Here is a 26,441-nt window from a genome sequence, read left to right as displayed (position 1 = left end):
ACAGGATGTGTCCCCAAATCAAGAGGAAGTGACGTGATATTGTCCCTGAAATGTCCCCTGACCAACCTGGGCGGGGCCAAGATCTGTATCTCCCCACAGCAAAGCTCCATAGTAATTTCTCCAGAAATTACAGTTTCTAGTTTTGTACTGAAAATGAACCGAACCGAGCACTTCAAAAACCGAACCGAACCGAAATTACATTTTGGAGTACCGTTACACCCCTACTTATTACTGTATTCAATATTTATACATTAAATTTCACAACAGCTGAGTGACAGGCATTTTCTGTATTTACAAAAACTATACTATCTAATGTACAATATAAGCTTGCTGTATTGTATTACTTGGTGCTGCAAAAAAAACCAAAAAACACACAATTCTATTGTCTGGTAATTCTTTCAAATTACCTCAAATTTAAAAGTTGAGTAAAATTTTAATCATTGGTTAAATGTTGAACTTGCATTTATGTTTGATAGTCTGCTGTTGCATTTTTATTCTGTTTTTCCCATGTATGTCATTCAGGAAATACCATTGCAAAAAAAAAAAGTGTTCTGACAGGCAGTGCGCTAGTATTGCACATTAGTAAACTGTATCCAACCTTCTCTGTACTGTTTAGCATCACCACTAGTACTCTATGTAGCCGGGCTAATCATTTACCTGAGTCAGAGTTTGCCGATGTGGAAATGCTGAACACCTTGGGCTGAGATGGAGGTTGCGGGCATAGCCCCTCGCTCAGCAACGGCGCAGTCTGGGAAAACGAATACGAGCGCCGCTTGCGGGGGTTCTCCTCGTCATAGAACTCAATCATGAAGGCCGTCCGGCTGCTGCCTCCCCGAGAACCGCTCGCTGCGTTCTCGGCAACCGCTCCTGCCCCTCCTACTCCTAATCCTGTGTGGGCGTGCGCTGCTTTCAGACGTTCCTCAAGGGCGTGGCGCCGGCTGGCGAAACGCAAACCCAGGCCATTCTCCGAGTCGCTTTGAGTGCCATCTTCATGTTTGCTCCCTAAAAGAATGAGAAGTGACATTGAGCCATCGCAAAAGAAAAATCCTGGAGGATACAGTATATGATCCCTATTCTTTACAGCAGGGGTCTGGCCCGCCTCCACATTTGGTCCGGCCCCCTGAACAATTTTAAATAAAATTTATTTATTGTTTTACTTGTGTTATTTATTTCCTGGCTTTTTCTGTGAATAACCCAGAGAGGGTTATTTGGTTATTATTTATTAAACTAATAGTGTTTTTATTATATTATATTATTTTATGTTATATTATATTATATTATTAAGGCTGTCAAATGATTAAAAATTTTAATCGAGTTAATTGCAGCTTAAAAATTAATTAATCGTAATTAATCGCAATTAATCGCAATTCAAACCATCTATAAAATATGCCATATTTTTCTGTAAATTATTGTTGGAATGGAAAGATAAGACACAAGATGGATATATACAAGATGGAAATATACATTCAACATACGGTACATAAGAACTGAATTTGTTTATTATAACAATAAATCAACAAGATGGCATTAACATTATTAACATTCTGTTAAAGCGATCAATGGATAGAAAGACTTGTAGTTCTTAAAAGAAAAATGTTAGTACAAGTTATACAAATTTTATATTAAAATCCCTCTTAATGTTTTCGTTTTAATAAAATTTGTAAAAATTTTCAATCAAAAAATAAACTAGTAGCCTGCCATTGTTGATGTCAATAATTACTTACACAATGCTCATGGGTGCTGAAGCCTATAAAATCAGTCGCACCCAAGCGCCAGCAGAGGGCGGCAAAACTCCATAAAACACAATTAACAAGTGAGCGTTTCACTGTACCGTCATTTAAATCTGTCTGAGCGGGCCATCTGCGTTAATTGCGGGGATGGCGTGGCTCAGTGGTGGAGTAGTTGTCCCCCAACCCAGAGGTTGTGGGTTCGATTCTCCACCCTGATGAACTCGCCTAAGTATACAGAACCCTGCATTGCTCCTGGTGCTGTGTCACCAGTAGGTAGATGGCAATGTAGTGTAAAGCGCTTTGAGTACCTTCAGAGGTAGAAAAGCGCTATACAAATATAACACCATTTACCAAGAAAAAATGTTTTAATGCGATAATTTTGACAGCCCTATATATTCTATTCTATTATATTATAAAAACAATAAACAAAAAAACAAGAAGATGATAACTGGACTGTAACACAAATATGCTGTCTATGCATCCCTGGCTGTTGGGGGACGGGTATCGATAAGCATTTGCTCTTCCCGTCTTTCCTTTGTCTGTCATCGTCTTTCCTTTCGGGCAAAATTCCACACTCTGAAACTGTCCATGATTTTGATGATGATGACAATGACAATACATTCATTCATTCATTATATTATTATTTTCATTTTATTTACTTTTGTTCCGTGAAGAATCCAGAAAGTGTTATTTGATTGTGGCTTTCTGAAAAACAACACATTTTTACATTTAAGCACTCCTGCAATCGTCACACTTTTTCTGTTACAGACTGACCCCGGCCCATCATCAGAGAAGGGAAAGGTTATGTGGCCCTCACAGGAAAAAGTTTGGGGACCCCTGCTCTAAAGAGTCCTGACCTGAATGATGAAAAAAAATCTGAATTCCTCCTTTCCCATTGCCTACATGATAAAAGAGTAAATAAAAAAAACAAAAAACTAAATTTACTTCAAACTTAACTAAAAATATTACCAACTTAAAAAAAGTCACCATAAGTGTGCTTGTATGCACGCAAATTGTCCAATCAGCTCTCTGCCTTCTGGGAATAAGACAAAAGAGGCGAGAGCTGCAGACGTGACAGCACCAGGAAGCAACTATCTGGTTGAATACAACTGCGACGTGCAAAGTGGCTTGTATATAGGTCAATATCCGAAGTTTTGTCATAAATACACTCCATTTCATCATTAAAAGAGGAGCAACGCACATCACTAAAAGTGTTTTTTGACGAGAAACAATATTTCCATCCAATATGTCATATTCTGGCTTAATGTAGATTGGTCGGTGATGACTGTGATGAGAAAAGCCATCAGCCGCTGTAAATGTTTTTAAGGTTCCTCAAATGAAAACGGCCTCAATTGAATCTTTCCCAGATGGCCTTTAAAATTTCTGTGGCAGATATCTGGAACAGCCCATCTGGCCTGTCAGGTTAACGAACAAACCAATTTACAAGTTTTGAGATACAAGTTGTGACCCAGCTGAGTTTGTGGCTTTAAATGGTAAGTTCCAGACTATTTTTATACCTGCACTACGTCGTTCAAGGTGCGTTTACACTAGGACAGCTAATTTTCTCCAGGGTATTTTGCCGACTAATTTTACACCTGTCTGCACTACGTTTAAGGTGCATTTAAGCCCCCCCACCCCACCCCCCGGGCTTCTGCAAGGTACGGCTAACCTCTGATCCGGGATCATTACTTGCCGGCGGGAAATTTTGTAATTACTACACCTTCTAGAATAGGGACTGAGAACTACGTTTTGTCATCAGTTTTTTTTTTTTTTTCCCGTGAACGCAATTGAACGCATCACGCGGGAGCAAAAATGAAGGGAGGGCACGCTCGGGTTTCACGAGCAGTCGCCGAGTTGTGCCCCGTTGCTGGCTGATCTGAGACTTAATGCGCGAGACGAGCTCTGTAACACTCTTCTCCTTGTAATCCAGGATGGGAGGACCACCAATGGGCACTGAATTGAAGCATGTTACTGCGACGTACGATTGAAGGTTGAAGAAAAATGTGTGAATGCATTATCAACTCATCACAGCTCGTTCATGTCGAACGAGCCGGCCGGTACCACATTTAAAATTACGGGATGGCAGAGAGGCAGATGCACTGATCAAAAGAGCCAGATATTACTCTGAGACGTAGGTTCCCAACACATGTTCTAGACTCTTTAGGATAGACTGTAAACGATGGCTGTGGAAAAGAAGAGAGGAGCAGGAATGCTACTTTTTGATTGTCCAGCTTGATTGTTTGCAATGCCATCGTGCCGCACTAAAAGTGGCAATAGCACGCTCCATGACGTCATTTTCTTTGTATCTGATTATTGTACAATTACTCCGTTCAAGAACTTCCATGAATGAGAGTTACATTAGTGTAGCCGACATGCCTTATAGACCCTACTCACATGACGTCAAAACCACGCCTCCGCGCCATATTGTCTGTCTACTCGTCATGTTGATGCATTACCGCTACGTAAATTCCTCCTATTATGGCATGTTTTTCTGCTCGTTAACATTAATAATCAAAATGGTGAAGGCGTGTGTGGCGGTTGGTTGCAATAACAGAGAAGATAGACGGAGAGACTTGAAGTTCTACCGTATTCCGAGAGACCGGAGAGGAGAGCGAGATGGACTGCTGCAATTCGACGAGAAAACTGGGCTCCAAACGATTACTACGGATTATGTAGTAGTCATTTTATATCTGGTAAGATGCATTTAATATATATTTAGAGGGTTTTGGGCTGACAACCACAATTAAGATCATTGTGAGGCTAATCGCCGACAACATACAGTTTCAAATTCAAGATGCTTATTTCTTCCACCATCATTACATTTTGAATAATATTTAGCTGGTACCAAGTGAAAGAAGCTGGCCTCGTCCACAGATCATCAGTTAAACAGGTGTGTCCAAACCTTTTGCAAAGGGGGCCAGATTTGGTGTGGTAAAAATGCAGGGGGCTACCTTGGCTGATTTACATAGAACAATATATTTAAACAAATATTAGCAAGCCCTTCTGTGTGTCACATTTGCTTTATTATTTTTTTTAATTCATAATTTCAACAGTCTCGTCTTTGTGGCTTTCTCTTTTGACACTCGGACTCTTGCGAAATACTGCTGCTGTGAAAAAATAAACTAGCTTCAAGTTGCTATAATTTCTCGCTGCGTATCTTCCCTGTAATGTTGTCGTACATGTCAGCGTGTCTTGTTTAGTAATATTGCGTCACATCGAACTCTTTGAAAACAGCGACTGTCTCTTTGCAAATGAGGCAGACACAGTTGTTGCGTCCACCTATCCTTGAAGCGTCGGCCATCGCAGTCAATTTTTTTTTTTTTGATTGTCGCCATTTTATAAATCACACAGGGTAATGTTGCTTAGAGTGCTGCTCTTAAAGTTTTTCAAACTTTCGTGAGAATAGGCTGATTTTGTGTGGACAAGATAGTTGTAGATATCAGGGTAGCAGATGTCAGGCAGAGAGGGCGAAGACAGCGGGTCGAAAAATATCGATTTAGGCATCAAATATGGATCTGGCGAATGGATAGACTGAAGCTTTTCCACATAACGCCTTTTATGCAACCCAGCCAATGAGTTTACAGCGTCTGAAAGCACCGGGGCTTCCATGAATTGCTCTATAAACTGAACAACTAATTGAAACCATTGAGAATAGGGCTAAACAGAGACGGACAATATGGCGGCCGGATACAGCGACACGTCATTCTGTGACGTTGGTGAGTAGGGTCTATAGTTTAACTAATAACACATTTAAGGCCATTATCCATCCTAGTGTAGACGTATCCTTAAGCATTTGAAACAACCAAAGCTTAGCTTTTAGCCTTTAAACTAACTTAACGTTCATGCTAATTTGCAGCACATTTGCATGAACTGTATCTTGACAACACAACAGTACTCACAGTCATTCACTCTATTCAACCTTTGTGTAAAATGACTAATAATGCTATACTTCGAGAAATAGAGGTTTTTATGGATCCAAGTTTATCTCTAGACACAGTATATGCTGCAATATGATTGGCTACTGTAGCTATATAAGAAAAAAAATACATGCACATTGCATTCATATTCATATTCCAGTCGAATTGCGGCTGATATTGTCCTAATTTGAAATCATGCACTTCCAATTGCTGTGTTCAGTCACTTTAAGGATTCATGGTGTTTAATGTGGCCGGAACTAGATTCAAGAGAAATGCTATATTATGCTTGAGAGAATTAGGTGAAAGGCTGTGATCTGAATGTGTTGCAGAGTGAATAATAAAGAAGAGTGCCCTGTTAAGTAATACTGTAGCACAAGGCACCACTGTGCAGTGTATCACAAAAGTTAGTACACCCTTCGCATTTATCGCGGCCAGTACACAAGAATGCCAGCCCGTCTCATCAGACCATAGGACATCCATTGTTTGGCCTCAGTTATTGCCAACAAAGGGTACATAACAAAGTATTGAGATGAACTTTTGGTATAGACCAAATACTTATTTTCCACCATGATTTGCAAATAAATTCTTTAAAAATCAAACTGTGATTTTCTGTTTTTTTTTTTTTTTCCACATTCTGTCTCTCATGGTTGGGGTTTACCCATGTTGACAATTGCAGGCCTCTCTAATATGTTCAAGTGGGAGAACTTGCACAATTAGTCGCTGACTAAATACTTATTTGCTCCACTGTATAAGCTGCACACAGACTACTTTTCATTGTGTCAAAGTGCCATTTTGTCAGTGTTGTCCCATGAAAAGATATACTCACATATCTGCAGAAATGCGAGGGGTGTACTCATTTTTGTGATACACTGTATGCTGAAGACTATACAACAAGTACCAAAAACCCAAGCTAAACATAGAGTAGCTCCTCCACAACATACAATACATCAGCATCGAGATGATATTTCCTTGACAGCAATCAACCACTTTCCTGATAGCCAAGGCTTTGCTGTCATCTTGTTACATTTTTGGATAAAGCAACAAAAAAGAAAGACCAATATTTGCGTTTTTAGGCAAATAGATAAAGATGTCCCGATCATCGGGTGCGATCACGTCATTTTCAAAGTATCGGAATCGGCAAAAAAATAGCGGACATGCCTTTTTTAAATACATATGTATTTTTTAATTAAATCGTCTTCTATTTGTATTTAACGTTACAGACAAAATGCCTTACACTCATCCAGAGTCTTTAGTTTTGGCTTAAAGTAGGGCTATCAAATTTATCGCATTAACGGCGGTAATGTTTTTTTTTAAAAAAATTAATCACGTTAATATATTTAAAGCAATTAACGTATGTTCAAATTATAATGGCGCCGTTTTACCTATAGAAAGAGCTAAAAGGCAGCGTAAAATGAGTAAAGTGAATTTTGGCAATCTTTGGAGATTTTTTTTAATTGGCTAAAGCCTTACAATCCCTCTCTCAACAATTAGAAATATCGTGGAGAGCTATGTGGGGAAGCAAGGTAGTAGTTGATCTTTTTTTCTTAACACCCTACATTATTTCCCAACGCAGAAAAGATATATCAATTGGTGCCACTACGCACAGTCATGGTTCCACTTCCCATCATGCATTTGGGCAGAACAGTTAAATGGCTACAGTATAATTTACTGAAAGCTCAACAAATACACTAGATGGCAATATTTAGTCACAATATACAAAGTCACATTTATCCTTTAAGAATTACAAGTCTTTCTATCCGTGGATCCCTCTCACAGAAATAATGTTAATAATGTAAATGCCATCTTGAGGATTTATTGTCATAATGAACAAATACAGTACTTATGTACTGTATGTTGAATATATATATATTCGTCCGAGTTTTATTCATTTTTTTCTTAATGCATTGCCAAAATGTATATGAAAAACTTATCGGTAATGATTGGAATTGAATCGGGAGCAAAAAAAAAAAAAAAAAAGCAATCGGATCGGGAAATATCGGGATCGGCAGATACTCAAACTAAAACGATCGGGATCGGATTGGGAGCAAAAAAACATGATCGGAACAACCCTAGTTGATGATATATAATATCCCAGAGGACAAAACACGAACAGGTGAATTTTTGAAGCACAACCCGCTGGAGGTTCCCTCAACTGCAAATATGTGTGTTTGTGTAAAAGAAGCAACCGTGAACAAGAAATGAAAATTAAAGCACATCTACTGGGCAAAAAAAAAAAAAAAAAAAAACCACAAATTTGAGTGTGGTTGGGTTTCGGAACCCAATTTTCTCTCTACATTTTACATCTCGATCATGTCCCTATTAGACGTGCCATGGAAGACAATGGTCAAGCTAGCACAGCACATGGCTACTGCCTCAGAGAAATAGGGGCGGGGATGACAATGAGGAGGCAGCAGCAGCAATGGGGGAGGAAGGGTCTCGGGGATAAAAATGGAGGGGGCGGTGCAAGGAGATTTGAAATAGGAAGATTGAAAAAGGAGGGCATGTCTGGGTTTAAGACATTAGAAAATGGTGTTATCAGGTGGCTCAGTGTATAGTTCTGACATTTAAGTCGAAGTGTCACTTAAAATAAAGACGATCTGATTGATCTGTCTAGACTTACGAGTGTTTGAAATTTAAAAAAGCATCCAAAGTAAGGCAAAAAGGTATCATGGGTAAGCCAAATGAATAGATAAACAAATGGCTTTATTGTTTTGTCCCCCTACGCAGACAAAGAAGCTGCTTGTTGAGAACAGAGGTATCACTGATGAGAGACGGGCGCTCTGCACTGCTTGCCACCACGAGTCACGATAGCTTCTGCCCACACAATGCACATATGCAAATACAAATGTACACAAAAAACACACTGCAGTCAGCATTAGCAAGATTTTTTTCATGAGCAGTAAGCAAACGCAAACCTCCTCTTTGGGAGCTCTCAATGCTTTGGTTGTCCAGTGGACATACTGTATCATTTTGTCAATCCGTGGACTAACCCAGAGAGATAAACTGTAAATGCTTGGCTGAGAGAAAACGTCCTACCAAATGCAATTCAAAACACAAATATTGTCCTCAGCAACTCGTCCCAATTTCTAAAAATGTCAATAGATGTAAGTCTTAAGACCTCTAGCCCAACACTAATCAAACTCACTGAGAACAAAAATGCAGATATTCTGAGTTGTAACATCACTTCTTTAAAAATATGTGAGAAATTCTACTTTGCGGTTGAGATGCCTTTACTCCTTCGTGCATACCCAGCATCCGCGTGAGAAATGATTGACAGGTGCCCTACATCGGCTCCTAAATGACTTACCTCCAGACGCTCCCAGATCAGTCAGTGTTTTAATGTAGCTCTCATTCTGTGGATCCTTCTGTCACTTGCTTATTGCCTGTCTTTCCACCACTTGGCAGCCCCAGTGACTAACCTCGCTCTACTTCCTATCCTTGTCCAATCAGCATTGGTGTTGCTGCAGCAGTCAGACAGTCACAGTGGGGAGGTCCATTGACCGCCTTCTTGATCGCCTAGATCCACAGTCTGCAGCATTCGTGGTTTTCTATTCGTCTTCTTCTCTAATCAAACCCTTTTCATTACTCCAACCATCTTTTTACACAATACTCCTTGAAGTTAGGCAACTTAAAAATCTTTTAGCATTTCCAAAGTTGGTTAGCAAAAATAACCACCAGTTAAATGAGCCACTCTGTCAATGAAGTATAACCCCCCTTGTTGAATGAACATCCCCGCTCTCCATTCCAGCCAATTTCATCAGCGTCACATCTGTCAGGAAACACCTCCCCCAAGCATCATCATAAATTGGCCCCAATTTAATTAACCAAGCTCTCTGCAGTAACTCAAATGAGCAGTAGAAGTGTTTCTGAGCATGTTTCTGTCAGCTTTTTACTGACTGACCATACGCTTCACTATCAGTTGACGAGACAGCTCCTTCAGACATTGTGTCACGACTTCCCGTAGGGGGCCGGGCCAGGCAGAGCGTCCTGGCAGCTTTCACTGCGATAAACTCAAACTAGGGGCGTGACAAAATATCGAAATGGTGATACATCGTGATACTTTGTATCCCAAAAGGTTATCGATATGCTCCTGTCAAGAATCGAGATATCGTTTTAAAAAGGTGTCAATTAGAGCTGTCCCGACTAGTCGACATAGTCGACGTCATCGATGACGTAAATCCGTCGACGAGCACAACATACTATCGACGGTTAATGAAGGGTTAAAAAAAATATATGCATGGAAAGTTAAGAATGTTGGACGCTTGGTATGCAAGCGGGGAAAGCGGCACAAAGCCAAAAAAGCGCACCAGAGAGTCCAAAACATTGACTTATTTTTAAAGAAACAAAGGAGGGTCCACTGCGTGTTCTGTCTCTTCAATGCCAAGCTTGGCTGCACGTCGGCCGTGAATGATAACGACAGGAGATTGTAAGTCCATCTAACTAAATAATGACATATTTTATTAAAGTTGCTAAGCCTGTCGTGATATGCAATGAGTCCATTTATCGCATGGTATATAATAATGAGGGCGGTCATTTTCACGGCTGCGTTTTATCGGTGCGCGCGCGTGCGTGCATGCCTCCATTTATGCGTGCGTGCTGATGGCATATGAGACTCCAGTTCTTTTCTCTCATCAACATGCTGTAGAATTAAAGTTCAGACATACAAAATAAGAAAACACATCTATATTAAACACTATATACGTTAGCATTGCTACATTGAGTTGAATGGGGAAAAAAGACGACCTACTTTAGCCGGCTATAAAACAGGCAGCCTTCTCCAAAACTTGCAGTTAAAAGGTGACACTTCAAACATGAAAAATCGCTGGTTAACAGCATTTGCAAAAAAGAAAAAAATCTATTACTGACACCACATGCAATCACAAAAAGTGTTTTTTTTTGCGGAGTGTAAAGCTTAAATTAGCGGTTTAGCGAACGTACTTCCGGTGGACATTTAAAAAATAAAAGCATGTTCGTCATATAAATAACGATTTCTGGAATTAATCCCACATACTTCAGATTCTACACTAAAAATAGCTTTAAAATGACACCCTTTATGAAAAGTCTGATTGGCAATGAATAATTATTATAATACTATTACATATAGTACTACAGTATACTATAATATTAACGCTAGGTATTTTTTTAAAGAATTGTTTTGAATCATTTTGGAAAGGTGAAGTCAGTGTTCTGAATCTGTTTACATTCCATTCTTTTGCACAAGTTAATTCTATCAGCATTTGAAGTCATTGTTTATTTGTGATTTATTATTGTTATTTATCTGTTTATTTGTACTTCAATTAAGAATTTAGGTGTTCCAAAATGTTTTTGTGAATTGATAAGCGTCAACAAAAATTTCATTGCTAAATTAGTTTAAAAAAAAAAAAAAAAAAAAAAATTAAATTTATAAGATTAGTCGACTAATCGTAAAAATAGTCGGCTGGCTAATCGGGAGAAAATTAGTCGTTTGGGACAGCCCTAGTGTCAATGTTTAAAATAAAAATAAAAATGAACGAACAAGTTGGTAGCAAAATCTTCCACTATAGTAGTGTCTCAGTTAACTCTAAGGTTGCATTGACGGTGCTCGACGCCCAATCCATTTAGACTGGGAACGTTTGTTCATTCGAAACCAGAGCATTCACAGTCATTGTGTTCGATTTTCAGGGCATTAACAGCTCATTTGCTGGTCATTTTAGGGCATATACAGGTCCTTTTCTGTTGAGTGTGAGTCACAGCCTATTCATTTGGGTGATTCCCTGGTAACTTCCTGTTTTGTAACTCAAAATAAATAGGAACTGACCCATAAAATACCCCAAAATCAACAGGAAGTAACTGAAAATCAACAGGTAAATGACCTTAAATGGCCCAAAATTACCTCATTTTCTGGCGTTGGCTGCCACTGACGGCCATAGACGTTCAATCCGTTAGAAGTGGGAAGGATGGCAGCGAATGAACATTCGAATGAACCCTCCCAGTTCAAATGGATTGGACGTCTACTAGTGATAAACTCATTCCAATTCACAGCAGAAGCTTGTTTTTCTGTTTATTAGTTGTTTGTAGAATATCCCAGAATGATTTCCTGACCAATGTTTCGATAATCGTTGTATCGCCATTTCGTCAGACCATCGTTATCGTGAGCTTTGTATCGCAAATCGTATTGTATCGTGAGGTACCAAGAGGTTCCCACTCCTAACTCAAACACATGCTGCGTTCTAACGTTGGATTTAGGTGGAAACATGACGAAAGTTTTGGTGCATACAAGCAGGCAGGAGTGTCTCAAGAGTGATTTGGTCGAGGATTTAAGGTAATTATATAAAATAGCACCATGCATGCACTTTGAAACGTTGTAAAAAAATGAAATGGAAAAAATTAGAGTAACTTTAGGTTTAAATATTTTCTTAACATGAATGATAACTGACCGTTTTTTGCTTTTAACCAAGAATGTAGACTGTTTTACGTTCATATCTATAGAAATTCTGAGATTTACGCATTTATTACCATGAGTTTTGAACTTTCTTTTGTGATGGCCGCCATGCTGGATTTTGTATCCATACACAATAACGTAACTTTAAATTCAAATAATCAGGTAATTTTCGGCCAACTGCCCGTTTTATGGCTATAGAAACATGCAAAATTAAGATGAATCTGCATGCTTTCCTCAAGTATTAAGTTTCTGATGTTAAAATTGAGTGATTTATTAAGTGTTGAAAGCTTCAAAATTGCACTAAATAAATAAGTAATTACCATATTGGCCCGAATATAAGACAGTGTTTTTTGCATTGAAATAAGACTGAAAAAGTGGGGGTCGTCTTATATTCGCGGTCTAGACATTATACCCATTCCCGACGCTAGATGGCGCCAGATATCATTGAAGCGATGTTCTGTCATGACAGATCTCAGCTACTCTCAAGTTTAACCAGTTTGCATTATTTTATTGCAGTTTTTCCTTATTCAGATTTGTTTCAAGACTACAGTTACAGTTAGACTTCACTTTGTTAATGCAGTTATTGCACTTTTGTTGTTTTATCACAATAGATCGGTTTATTTACATTTAAAAAATCAGCAGCCATTCATTTACGAATGTGATTGCACTTTAGTTTACATATTTAAATGTTCAGATATTAAGAGTTGAATGGGGCAAAATAACATGCTATTTCTCTCAAATATATTGTTATAATCATTTGTTTCAGATGTATTGTAATGATTTTCTGCATAAAAATTAATTTGGTGTTAAGAAAAATCTTTTTTCAAACTTGAGTCCTGAAAAAGAGGGGGTCGTCTTAGAATCAGGGCCGTCTTATATTCGGGCCAATACGGTAAGTCGCTATTTCGGGCAAAAACGTATATGATATGTTAAATATTGCTATTGATCCTGAAAATGTAGGTGATTATCTCTGAATTTGTTTTTTTTTGTGCATCTAGCTTAAAATCTATGAATTGTATAGCCATTTTAAGTTTTGTTATACTTATATAAAAAATAATTAATCGGGATTTTATTTGGGAACAACTTTGAATTTTTTGATGCTGCTGCTCATGGAGACTCATATATGCCTAAGGGAGGTGCCTGTTTTGGGTTTAGGTCGCCAACAGCGTTGGTTTTGGAAATATTTGAATTTTAAGTTTTTGAAAATAGGCCCCCTAAGGAGCGGCCCCGCGCTCTGTCAACTGATAGTGAAGTCTATGGACTGACCTTCCACTGTGTAGTTCCTCACCTTTCAGCCTTTTGAGATGCACTGGCACGTCACTCTTGTTGCTCTTGCTGTCATCCTCCGTAGACTCGCCACGGATCAGCGTGGGGTCATTATGCGCCAGCCAATCAGCCACCTTGCTCTCTGATGCCATCATGGCCACCTGCAACGTGCTCAGGTCCCTGCCTCCCGTCCCACCGCTGCCGGCGCCACTCCTTTTGGTGCGAGACCTATGCTGGCTGGGCATGAATTTTGAGACGTGGTCTTTGATAGTAACCCTCCCAGGGGAAGCGTTATCGAACTCTATCGTGAAGGAGGCGTGGCCTTGAGCTGTGGAGCACAAGCATTTTTTTTGTTAGAGACTCAATATAAATAACGTAGACAAGCATTGGCTGTCAGTCATTTTGCTTTTCTAGGACACTTTGTGTTTCATTGGAGCCTGGGAAACTCTTTAGCTCTGCCATGGTATTGGTTCTTGGGGGGACCATTAATGCACGTGTGACCAGGCGACAGATTTCGGGCTTGCCAGGAGCACTTCTGTTGTGCCCCGTGGCACATTTACTGCCTTGAAGGTGTTGCCTTAACAGCACGACTGACTGTCGTGCTGTCGCCTGCTCTGGCGGTCCGGGATACTTCCGTTCTTCTCACCCACATTTTGGCAAAAGGATAATTTGGGAAATTGTTGCCTGACCCCTTCTCAGCAGACTACTTTCATGGGGTGACCCTGGTTCATGAGGGTCTTGCCGTATGTTTTTCCGCTGCGTCATCTCTCATTGAGGCCCCTGCAGAAGTGGCTGAACAGCTTCTGTCTGGATGCCAAGTGGCACCGGGATCAGGCGCTCAGGGTCTCCTGCCAGTGCACAATTGCCTTGGACCTGTGGAGGGGGTAGGCCCTTCCTTTCAACACCAGGGCACCTTCTTCCAATCTGTAGGATGCCAATAGGTGGAAGCTGTTTTTCAGTCGTGTGATGGCAGATGGAAGGATCCTGTTAGCTGCTCAGTTTCCACTGTTCTGGATTTCTTGCAGCTTCTGTTCAGATCCGTTTGAGCAAATTATTGTTAAGTTGCCCTCATTTAAGTTGGGCCCAAGAACTTTTGTTAAACTCCTTTTTTTTTTTTTTTTTACTTTATCTAATTGAATTTTTGTCCTGGTTTGAACACCAGTGTCCTTGTGCATGTTTGGTCCACTACGAAGGGGGCTCTGAGGCTTTGCCCTGTAGGGCTCCCTGGATCCTGGGACTTACATTTGATGCTCGATGACTTGTGTCGGCCCCTCTTTGAACACATGGTAGAGGATGAGGCTACATCTACACTCTGTAATGGCCTTTAACGTGTAAGTAGTTAGACCAGGGGTCCCCAACGACCGGGCCGCGGACCGGTACCGGTCCGTGCATTTGGTACTGGGCCACGCAGAAATAATAAATAATTTATTAACGACTGCGTTCTGGCTGATTGATTTTGGCCTGTGCCGCTTAACACACCGATATCCCTGTCTACTCTAGATATACAACTACAGAATGGGATGTCGTCATAGAAATGCATTGATTGGACTGTTCGCAGTACATCTTGTTTTGTATATCTGTGTGCGCTTGGCCTCAATAATAACGTATGACGTAGGTCGTCGTCCATCACATTTGTTCCTGGAAATAATTAGCCCCCACACTAGAATGACTGAAAAACAGACGTCTTTGGACATATTTTTTACAGGGAAAAGGCAACCTCACGAGCCAGACGATGAGCCTACAACCTCAAAGAAAACAAAATCTATGCTACTTCCCAATCACTAAAGACCCATTAACTGCGAAGGAGTGGATTTGTGACCCGTATGTGAATAAACCAAGTGATTCGAGCATGTCTGTGTAACAGGAATATCAGCTTGTAGAGATCGCAAAACACGGCGACCTTAAACGTACATTTGAGACAACAACTCTACCGAGGTTCTGGATTAAAGTCATTTAGGAATATCCTGACATCGCTAGGAGAGCACTGAAACAAACGAAACAAGCTCAGGCCTCCCACTGATTCAGCGGGTGAGTTGTATTTTCCCTGCACTTAACACGGCGGGGCTAAAAAGAAATGTTTTTTATATTTGCTGTATTTTTCTGCCGTACATTGCTGTTGTTCTGACAAATTTGGCATGCGCGTAACGTTAACAATGACCGCGAATGCAGCGATTCCAAAGTACACACTACTAACTTACTTTAAAGAAAGGAATGAATATTAACTTACATTTGCCATGTTAGCTGCACACAACAACTGCACGCAGCTCTGTCACTTAACGACTTCGCCGTGTCGTTAAGCATTCATTTACGCCATTTTCGTGTTGCACATGTATGTTTATGATGTAAATAGTTTTTTAGCACTGTTGGATAACATTGAGAGTCCAACTGAATATATATATTTTTTCACCGCCACAAAAGCTTTGGGAGCAAAATTTTATAAGGGTGCAAAATTTGACAGAACACCAGTCCATGAAAAAAAGACTCAAATCACACTGGTCCGTGGTGCAAAAAAGGTTGGGGACCCCTGAGTTAGACTATACGGCTACACTAATGTACCTCTTGTATGGAGATTTTATTACACAGGGTAGTGGGCCAAGTAATTTCATAAACTACGGACCCGCCGCCTATTATAACCAGGGTATCTGCATAATAATCAGATAAAAAAGAAGTGACGTCACGGAGCACGCCATCGCCATTTTTTATGTGGCATTACAGCAATGTAAACAATGGAGGCGAATGGTACAGATGCAGCTTTCCTGATCCTCTTTTTACAACTGAAAGAGCTTGTAAATATTACGCTTGAGTATGCCCGGAGAAGACTTCGAACAATGCCGAAAAATAATAAGCCTCCGGTTCAGAGGTAACCCGCGTGGACGTTGACGACAACTTGACGTCACACACGAGGTTGCTCCTTTTTGCGCATGCGTAGTTTGCGCAAATACAGGCGTCCCGTGCAGGAGAGGCGGGTTAATAAATGCACCTTAAACATAGTGCGGACAGTTATAAAATACTGTCCGAATAACAAGGCAAAAAATTATCTGCCCTAGTGTAGACGTAGCCTGAGTCTCATTGGGTGGTTCGCTAGGTGGTGTTCCTGCTCAAAATTGCCTCAGCAAAACGTGTTTGCATCACCCTGAAGTCTCTGGTTTCACTCTATGGCTGAACATTGGCTTTGTTCCCCAGGTTCAAATGTTCTGGTGCACATTTTAATCATTCTTTACAGCTTGCTCGGTATGACTCTCCGCCAGGCGAGGGTGGAGACAAGTTGGAGCTGTTGTGTCCGGTCAGGGTCGTCAGGTTTTGGCTTTGTATTTGAGCTTTTAAGTAATCCAAATTCAAGCATATACCGTAATTTCCCGAATATAATGCGCACTTTTTTCCCCCAAAATCAACTTGTAAAATCATGGTGCGCATTATACACGGGTAAATGGATGGAGACAGATATATATATATATATATATTATATATATATATATATATATATGTTATATAAACACCGATTTTTTTTTTTTTAGTTGACAGGGCCATGTTGTGTTAAAGAAAATGCGCCGATCTGTTGCCGACCAGTATGGTACGTGACGTCATCATTTTGTTTCGGTAATACTTCACTCTGATCGGTCGAATGATTTCGTCTGTGTTCAATTCTGCTTTTTTCACTCTTCATACAGCACAGAATTTAGTTTCTTGAACTCATTTGAGTCAACGTTTATTGCAGCTCCGCAACTCGGACCATAACAAACGTAACGCAACACAAGACTTCCTGTGTCCGTCAACTATATCTGTCCCTCGGGAAACTCAAACCCAAATAATAATAGTTCCTCTTGTTAGTCTACAGCAGTACTTCTCAAATAGTGGGGCGGGCCCCCCCAGGGGGGCGCAGAGCGATGCTGGGGGTGGCGCATGTGACCTTGGGGAACATCCTTTTTTGTCGTACTAGAGAAAGTGTAATTGCACATCCACTCATTTTCAGCGTGTGTGCAGTACTTTTGAACCAAACAAGAGCACACAGCAAAGAGAACTGAAGATATGAAAAGCTAAGACAAGGAAATATGACGAAGCATATGTAGCATTTAGCTTTTGGCTTTCTTTTAGTACAGTGGGAGACGAGGAAAGACCAGTCCGTCTACTTTGTCTAAAAATGTTCGCAGCGGACAGCAGGAAGTATTTTTTTCAGAGAGTGCCAAATATTGCCAGCAATCCTCCCTCTTTGTCAGTGTTACATCAGCAAACCAGCGAGCACGGTTAGCATCATATAAGGTGCCATACCAAGTTGCTCAGTGCAAAATAACCCTACACCAGAGCAAAGGAACTGCTACTGCCTGCAGATAAATAAAAACTCCCTCTGCCCACTGCCATGACGTTTTTGTTCTATTAATTTTTTGTTTTTTCGGTCTAATTGTTTGACATATTGTCTTCATGCTTGATGTTGCTAATCAATTTGAATTTATTATTATTTATTGATTTAATTAAATGGTCAAAGAATGTATTGCGTGTATTTTTACAGAATGATGTGGGTTTTTTTTTTTTTTTTTTTTTTTTACACTTTATTGTAAGTTGATCTGTATTACTTTTCTCTTTAATATTAAAAATAACACAATGTTATGCAGAGTTATAATAATAAGAATTTTATATACAAATGATACTGTTGTATATTTACAGTGGTGGCAGAGAGTTGGGGGGGGCGGAACGTTTACGTCTTCCTGGGGGGGCGTAACAGAAAATAATTGAGAAGCACTGGTCTACAGCAATGCGCTCTTTCCGATTTCCGACTTAAATTCTCACTTTTATTTTACCGTATTAATCCATGGAAGAAACATTTATTTATCATGATGAAACAAGCAAGTTATACAGCAGCCTTTAAAAGAAAAGTCACATCTGTTTTGTATTCTCCTGGATTCTGGTAAGTTGGAGAAGTTATCAGATCATATTATTACCGTACATATTGTCAGTTTACGGTAATGTTTTGAACTACCAATGTGCTATGCTTGTGCTGTGTTTCACCAGTCAGTAAAATTACATTTCTGTATCTGTACACAAGCTCTGTTTTCTTGTTTTCTTCTACTTATTGGTGCTAAAATTAGGGTGCACATTGTACACGGGTACAATAATTTCCCCTAGATTTTACAAGTAAATTTGGGGTGAGTGTTATACACGGGTGCGCCTTATATTCGGGAAATTACGGTATATTCTCACCTGCGCTGCTGTGAGAACTAGGGCCTTCCGTGTCCTTGGTGGGTATCTCATGGATGCCATTGGTGGCCACATGAGGATTTTGCTTTGTAGGGATCTCTGTGTAACCTGAATTGTGGTTGTCCTCTCCACAACGAACCTCTTTGCCCTCTGCGGGTGAAAAAAATGGAGAAAGTGCCAGGTTATGTGTTGGCAGAACTGGAAATACAGTATGTACAAAAACATTTTAAGTATTAATTACAGTATGGGTTATCTTGAATTTACTGTCAGACACATCACCTCTCTATGAATTGTAAACTGCATGAATAGGTAATAACTTTAATAATATAACATCCAAAATTCAGTTTCAGTCTACTACTGTGTGAAAACAAGCCTTTGGTGTCCGTTGCGTGTCTTAAATGAATAGACAACTAATCGTGAGACATGGTGGGAGAGACATGCTGGGCCATCAAATGTCATTCTGTTAGTAGAGAAAAACAAAACCTCTGTAGGATATGAATATGATAAATGACAATTTGAGAAAATTAGAAGGGCCATCTGCTTATCCTGGGGAGCAGTGGGAGCAACCTCGAAATGGGTGACTTTAAATAACAAATAAACTGAATTGGAAGAGGAAATATAGTGTGAGAAATATTTAAAGCAAATGTGGCGCACGTCAATGGCGTGCTGAAAACTTGGAACTGATCTTGAGATCTGCGTTTTGGCAGGTTAAACTGCTTTGGGGATGAGTGCAACTTAAAATGTTCGGGATGCTTAACATGCAACTATCCAAAGATGAGGGAAGAAAACTTCCCAGTTAAACTAGTTTGTGAAACATGCATTAAAGCTGTCTTTTCATCCATAACATTTCAGAAATAAGTATTATGGTAAATCTTAACTTCTTAAATGTAGTTGTGAGCAAGCTACAGCTAGGCTTTAAAAGCACTATAAAAGAATAATACAATTAGCATTATTCATTAATCTCATCAACATATGAGTCTTCATTACACGTAAAACATGCACAGAAAAGGGTTTAACAGTCAAACCTTGACATGCATTCATTACTGATGTATATGGAGCTAAGAGGTATTGCTCACCATAGGCGGAGTTTGACTTTTGAGGCGCGGGGGGCACAACATGTTGATGATCCCGAAACGTAGTGTCAGCAATAAAATTAACTTACAAGAATATTTATAATCATAAATTGACAATGAGTGTTTTTTGTTTCCCATTATGAGGGGAATTCTAAATCAGGCTGCTTAGGCAATACTTTTCGCCAAGATTGTCATCCATTGAAAATGGTACGCCCGCCGGTGTCGTGCCAATGTAGTTACCCCAGTCAAAAATTGTATTCCCTGGGCAGAGCCATATGGAGGTAGATTTGTGTCTTTATTATTCAACCAAAAAATGTCGCTTCAATTAAAAAAAAAAAAAAAAAAGTGTTAGAATGCAAAAATAAATCTGAAACTCAAACACACACACCCCTCAGAAAAAATGCATGTGAAAGCTATTTTTCTTTGATTTTTTTTTTTTTAAATTGAAGTCAAGTTTTTTTGATTTGAAGCAAAGTTTTTTGATTGAAGTAATGTTGATTTGTGTTTGGGCCACATTTTGGCGAGGACAATTTTGTCTTTTTTTTTCAATCTAAAAATAAGTTGCTTCAAAAATATATAGATTTTTAAAAAGAAAATCACTTCAATCAAAAAAAAAGAAAAATTTCAATCATAGAAAAAGTTTTTGAATGCGAAAAAATATTTGAGATTGAAAAATTTGAACACTTAATTTTTCATTGAAAAAGTTTTCTTTGATTGAAGCAATCCTTTTTGTGTTTGGGCCATATTATGATTAGGACATTGTGTCTAAATCATTCAATCCCCCAAAAAAGTTGCTTCAATCAAAAAAAATATTTTCGGTCGAAGAAAAAAATCTTTTAAATATTTTTTTTCAAAAAAAATGTTTTTAAAAAAAAAAATTATATGCAAAGCAAATGACCGTCTAAGGTGTTCGAAAAATAATTTTGACCCATTATAAAAATATATATTTTTGTTCATTTCATTCATTTTTGTTGCAGTTTTATTGCGTTTCACATTTTATATATATAGGAAAGTCAATTACATGCTGTGACACTTTTCGGACACCAGGTGGGGCCTGGCCCTCTGGCCCCACCCATAAAATCAGCTTATGTTGCTCACCTTAGAACAGGGGTGTCCAAACTTTTTGCAAAGGGGGCCAGATTTGGCGTGGGAAAAATGTGGGGGGCCAACCTTGGCTGTTACGTAGAACAATATATTTAAGCAAAATTTAGCAAGCCATTTGTCACATTTGCCTTATTGTTTTTTTAATGAATAATTTCAACAATCTCGCAACTAGCCTTTGCGGCGTTCTCTTTCGAATCTCGGGTTCTTGCGAAATACTACTGCTGTGAAATTAAACTAGCTTCAAGTTGCTTCAATTTCTCGCTGCGTATCTTCTTTGTAATCTTGTCGTACATGTCAGCGCGTCTTATTTGGTAATATCGCCTCACATTTAAATTTTTAAAAACAGCGACTGTCTCTTTGCAAATGAAGCAAGACACAGTTGTTGTGTATTTTAGTGAAGAAATAGTCCAATTTCCACCTATCCTTGAAGCGTCGGCCGTCAGTCAACTTTTTTTTTGTTGATTGTCGCCATTTTAGAAAATTGGAAGTAGAGGGTCACACGGAGTAATGTTGCTTAGCCCTTAAATACCTGCAACATGAAGCAATTATCAGAGAATCCCAAAATTTGAAAAATAAGGTCCTAATGAAACCTTTTTTTTCAAATTTGTGAAAAGAAAAGTCAAAATGAATATGTGTAATCAGCGCTCTAATATCTATAATCCATGCTAAATGATGTTTTTTTCTTATGGAACCTGCAGATGCATGTGTTGACTTGCATTCATCATTTTTTTTCCCAAAAGAAATGTAAAAATTCTAAATTAGTCTGAAAATCATGAAATTTTAGGTTTATCAAATGTATCAAGTGTATCATTTGGCAATAAAGGGTTAAAGTGCTGCTGCCTTTTAGTGGGTAAATGAGGAGCAGCATTTCGTGTGTAAGCTACATTATATGCTGGTTGCAGTATTGCTGACCAATTTATTAAGTCTGTGTGCGGGCCAGATGTTATTGATTTTATGACAGAGGCTGGGGGCCATATGTAATTTGTCCACGGGCCGCATTTGGCCCCCGGGCCGGACTTTGGACATGTCTAACCCTAACCCTAACCTTAGAATAAGCGCATGCTACGCTAATGATCGAGAGAGAGGTTTATTTGAATTGTTCATGTGTGTGATGACAAGAATGGGGGTGGTACTTTTGCTACAGCGTAAACCAATTGGGCAAAGGAGGCGGCAAAGGGGTTGGGAGCTCCATCAACATAGTCTATTCACTGAAGAAGGAGAAAAGGACGAGCACAAAAACAGCAAAACACACACACAACGACGCTTAGAATCTGCCCTCAATCTCTCTACCCATCTTCATTTCACTTGACCCCCAACATTCTATTGAAGCAGACAGAATGAGTTCCTACAGTTAGCCAAAAAGTATTGCACAACAAATTTTTTTGACAATCACTGCAGATAAACGCTGCCTCACTAAGTAAGCCAACCGCACTCACCCGCTTCTATTACAGACGTTGCCGATCCCATTTGTCTGCTCTGGTTGGATACTGGCACTCCTTAAATCCCAAAACACCAACAAAAATGGCTAAAATCACAATCGAATCTGGCAATAAAATCAGTCAGACTGCTGAAGATGCTGGTAAAGTATCCATCCAGATGTGATGAGAGATTTGAGGCCGCTTCAGCGTACCCACCACCCCTTTTACCCTCTAAACCAGTCTGGGCCAAACTGATTTGATATCGCTAAGCTCTTTTACTATTGGTGTATTCCTTAATCTTGTTACACTGGCTACGCAGCATCAGTTAATGTGACCGTGCAGTCAGACGGCCAGGCACACATATATAGCTAGTTCTCTGAAAAAGCCCTTTGTATGCCTTTCAATGTACATTACCAATGCGCACACAAACACACCGTCTGTGTGGACACAAACAACACGTCATATGAGGCATTGTTATACATATATATTTCTATTTATTTATTTTTCTTGTTTCCAGCTGGGTAAAATAAACTCTAAGATGTGAAGTTGAGTGTTAGAGTAGGCTACAAAAGAGACATCCTACCTGTGAAGTCATGTTTTTTGCCAGACATCTTGCTTTCCTGCTTGAAAGAGTTCTCATCATCCGCTTCTCCGTAGCCCCACCATGCTGGCTGGCCGTAGAGGGGGGTCCCGCGAGGCAGGGCTGCAACATCCGCTAGGAGATAGCGTGGGTATGGATTTTAAAACATATACTGTGGAATGTGCGACAAGCTTTTTTGTATTTTAAATAGTGCCATCTTTAATATGTTCATGGTGGCAAAATACGCCTGCAGGTAGAGTTACTTTTGAGGTCCCGTATAAATCCCAAATACATTTAAGCAAAGATACAATGTACGCCATTAAATTCTTAGGAAATTTAAAATTTTCCCCGGAAAAAGGCAAATTGACTCATTGGCTTCCATCAGCAGTGATAGACGAACCAGAGTTGCTATAAAAATGAACTGTTTTTAAATTGACCTCACAGTAACCTTTGTGTATTAACGCTTACAACACTGAAACTCAGGACCCATATCTTCCTGTTTTTTGAACAGCATTAACGTTATTTCATAAATTAAGTTTTTTTTAAGAGGACAAAGTTGTTGTAATGTTTGAGGAATAAAATTGTACGATTTTATAGGAAAAAATGTACTGTAATTTTTGGACTATAAGGGCACCTGAATTTAAGCCGCCATCGACCAAATTTGACATGAAAACGGCATTTATTCATAGATAAGCTGCACCAGACTATAAACTGCAGCTTTCTTCACTGTATTATGGGATACAGGTAGTCCCCGGGTTATGAACGAGTTCCGTTCCTATGCTGGTGAATAACCCGAATTTACGCGTACATCAGAGTTAACCCTTAAGTACCTCTAAATCTCAAAATAACTACCCAAAAAGTCCAAAAATATTGTATTTTATTTAATGATGGAGGATACACTGCCCTCTGGTGGCACCACTGGGTCTGGCTGGACTGTCACCTTGTATGACCGAGGAACAGACTCAGACGTCTGACAAAGACAAAGGATAGCTGCGCTCTGGTTTGGCCCACATAAGGCTGAAAGTTGTTTCAGCTAATATATGCATTTGTAATTAAGTTTACAGCTATAGTTTGTAGAGTTATGCTTGAGCGATTTGCTGTGAGAATTGTAAATATTTTAGCATTCGTAGCATTTAAGCTAGCGGACTTTTGTTAGGCAAATTAGGCTAATTTCATCTACTAAATTTAAATACTGATCAGACTTGATGGACGCTTAAACACCAATTGTTTTGTGTCAAGTGTTTTATTGTTAAAATGTTTGTTGTTTTGAACATAAGTGAACATGTGTGCGTTACAGCTTTACAAATTGTCAAAAGCGAATTAAGTAAAAACCTTCAAAAAGCACAGTTGCCTTGTTTGCTGTCTGTGTAGCTGAACAACTTCACATTTAGTGAAGACAGAACACGTCATATAAATAAAGTAAAAAATAAGATATTGTGAGGTACAATAAGGTACTATTAATGCGAATACAAAAAAACCCCAAAACGACTGGAAACAAAATGGCCAACGAGACTCCAGCGTTGTAAAGTCGAAACACCAATACGTCATAACTTGGGGACTTCTAGTATTACACCAAAAGATGTTAACCGTTAACACTTTATTTGACAGTGGCGTCATAAGACACTCATGAGACCGGCATAATTATGACATGACAGTGTCATGAGCATGAATGAATGCTTATGACATACGGTATGTCAATTAGTGTCATCCTGTAAATTATCTCACTTTTGAATGGATACAACAGATCTGAGCTGGACATAAATGTAGAAAAAAGCTACCGGATGAAACTTAATGACATCTGTCATAAGCATTCATAAATGCCCATGACAGTGTCATGTCATAATTATGCCAGTCTTATGACACCGCTGTCAAATACAGTATTATCTATTTACTAGGGCTGTCAAAATTATCGCGCTAACGGGCGGTAATTATTTTTTTTAATTAATCACGTTAAATATTTGACGCAATTAACGCACATGCCCCGCTCAAACAGATTAAAATGACAGAACAGTGTCATGTCCACTTGTTACTTGTGTTTTTTGTCTCCCTCTGCTGGCGCTTTGGTGCAACTGATTTTATGGGTTTAAGCACCATTATGTAATGTAATTATTGATATCAACAATGGCGAGCTACTAGTTTATTTTTTGATTAAAATTTTTAAGAATTTTATCAAAACGAAAACATAAAGAGGGGTTTTAATATAAAATATAACTATACTTCTACTTCTATAACTTGTACTAACATTTATCTTTTAAGAACAACAAGTCCTTCTATCCATGGATCGCTTTAACAGAATGTTAAGGTAATGCCATCTTGTTGATTTAGTGTTATAATAAACAAATACAGTACTTATGTACAGTATGTTGAATGTGTATATCCGTCTTGTATCTTATCTTTCCATTCCAACAATAATTTACAGAAAAATATGGCATATTTTATAGATGGTTTGAATTGCGATTAATTAGGATTAATTAATTTTTAAGCTGTGATTAACTCGATTAAAAATTGTAATCGTTTGACAGCCCTACTATTTACCCCCCCCCCCCCCCCCCCAAAAAAAAATCAACAAATAAACCGCAGTGGACTATAAGCCACAGGATTCAAAATGAGGGGGAAAATTTGCATCTTATAGTCCGAAAATTACGGTCGTCTTGACAGATACAGACATTTTTGATTGGCATAATCCATCAAATTGTATTTACAAGATTAAGTTGTGATATAGCTACATACAGTATATTGCTGTCAAATTTTAATGAATAGTGAAGTCATATTTTAACCAGTGAACTTAATAAAAACTAATTTCTCATTATTATTCATTTTATTCTGGAAAATACTTTTTACTGTTTTTTTTAATATATATACTAGTATAAGGCAGCCTTGAAGTATCAAATGACTGAATTACTGAATTACTGTACCAGTAAATGAATGGATAAATTGAAACATGCAACACAAGTATCGTGTTGATTATTATAATAAGATTCTCCGCATATTTTACCTTCTTTTTGTTTTAATGATCCTCATTTTGGCTAATCATACTATATCAGGATAATTATGGTTGTTGCCTAAGTAGAGATCCGGCCTATTTAAAAACAAATGTATGTTTTGCGAAAGGTATAAAACATCTCTAAAGCGTTAATTAAAGCAATAGCACAGGTCTGTACAACCACAAGAGGCTATCATTTGGCAGATGGGCGAACATCAAACTGAATATGTTCTTCAGTACTGTTCCAAAAACGTCTATATGCTCATGTGTGATCCTGAACGCATGTGAATAAAAAGCAACATTGGCATATGGATTTGAATTTTATAATGGCTCGGAATTGCCTAATCTCAATGCCAGTAATGCCAGCTCCATGTGGCCTTATTTCAACATCTGGAGCTTAAAGAGGACCCCTGGTGATGAGCGATGTCTATGATTAGGAAGTGAAATACCCATGTTGAAGCAATGTAAATGCATGTTGGCAAAGGAGGTAAAGCCCCTTGGTGACCATGAACCCCCCCACTGAGATAAAACCCAGCAATTGCAATGTTCTTAAAAAGAAAGACTACTTAAAAAAAAAAAAAAAAAAAAAAAAAAAAAAAAACCTGGATCGTAATACCAGCCATCCAAAGCGTGTATAAATCATAAAATCTGTTTTCACTATTTTATGAACATCGCATATTCATGTTTTTTTTATGCTGTAGTTCAAACCAAATGATAAAACAGTTGTATACTTTATACTGATAGTAACAATGATAGCAG

The 26,441-nt window shown here is 38.9% G+C and overlaps 1 protein-coding gene across 6 annotated transcripts in view; it reads right to left on the bottom strand.

The window, feature by feature from the left end:
- Positions 1–26,441, bottom strand: part of cep170aa (centrosomal protein 170Aa) — an 85,651-nt gene that overhangs the window by 26,041 nt on the left and 33,169 nt on the right. For all 6 annotated transcript variants that reach the window (XM_057848118.1, XM_057848121.1, XM_057848119.1 and 3 more), the window contains exons 7-10: positions 22,703–22,834; positions 18,528–18,674; positions 13,357–13,662; positions 658–1,002 (exon numbers count right to left, since the gene is read on the bottom strand). In XM_057848118.1, the coding sequence (XP_057704101.1) occupies positions 658–1,002; positions 13,357–13,662; positions 18,528–18,674; positions 22,703–22,834 (930 nt within the window). The remainder of the gene's footprint in view (positions 1–657; positions 1,003–13,356; positions 13,663–18,527; positions 18,675–22,702; positions 22,835–26,441) is intronic.

The sequence above is a fragment of the Corythoichthys intestinalis genome, chromosome 10 (assembly GCF_030265065.1).
Source record: "Corythoichthys intestinalis isolate RoL2023-P3 chromosome 10, ASM3026506v1, whole genome shotgun sequence".
Taxonomy (NCBI): Eukaryota; Metazoa; Chordata; class Actinopteri; order Syngnathiformes; family Syngnathidae; genus Corythoichthys; species Corythoichthys intestinalis.
This window is presented reverse-complemented; position numbering and strand designations above follow the sequence as displayed.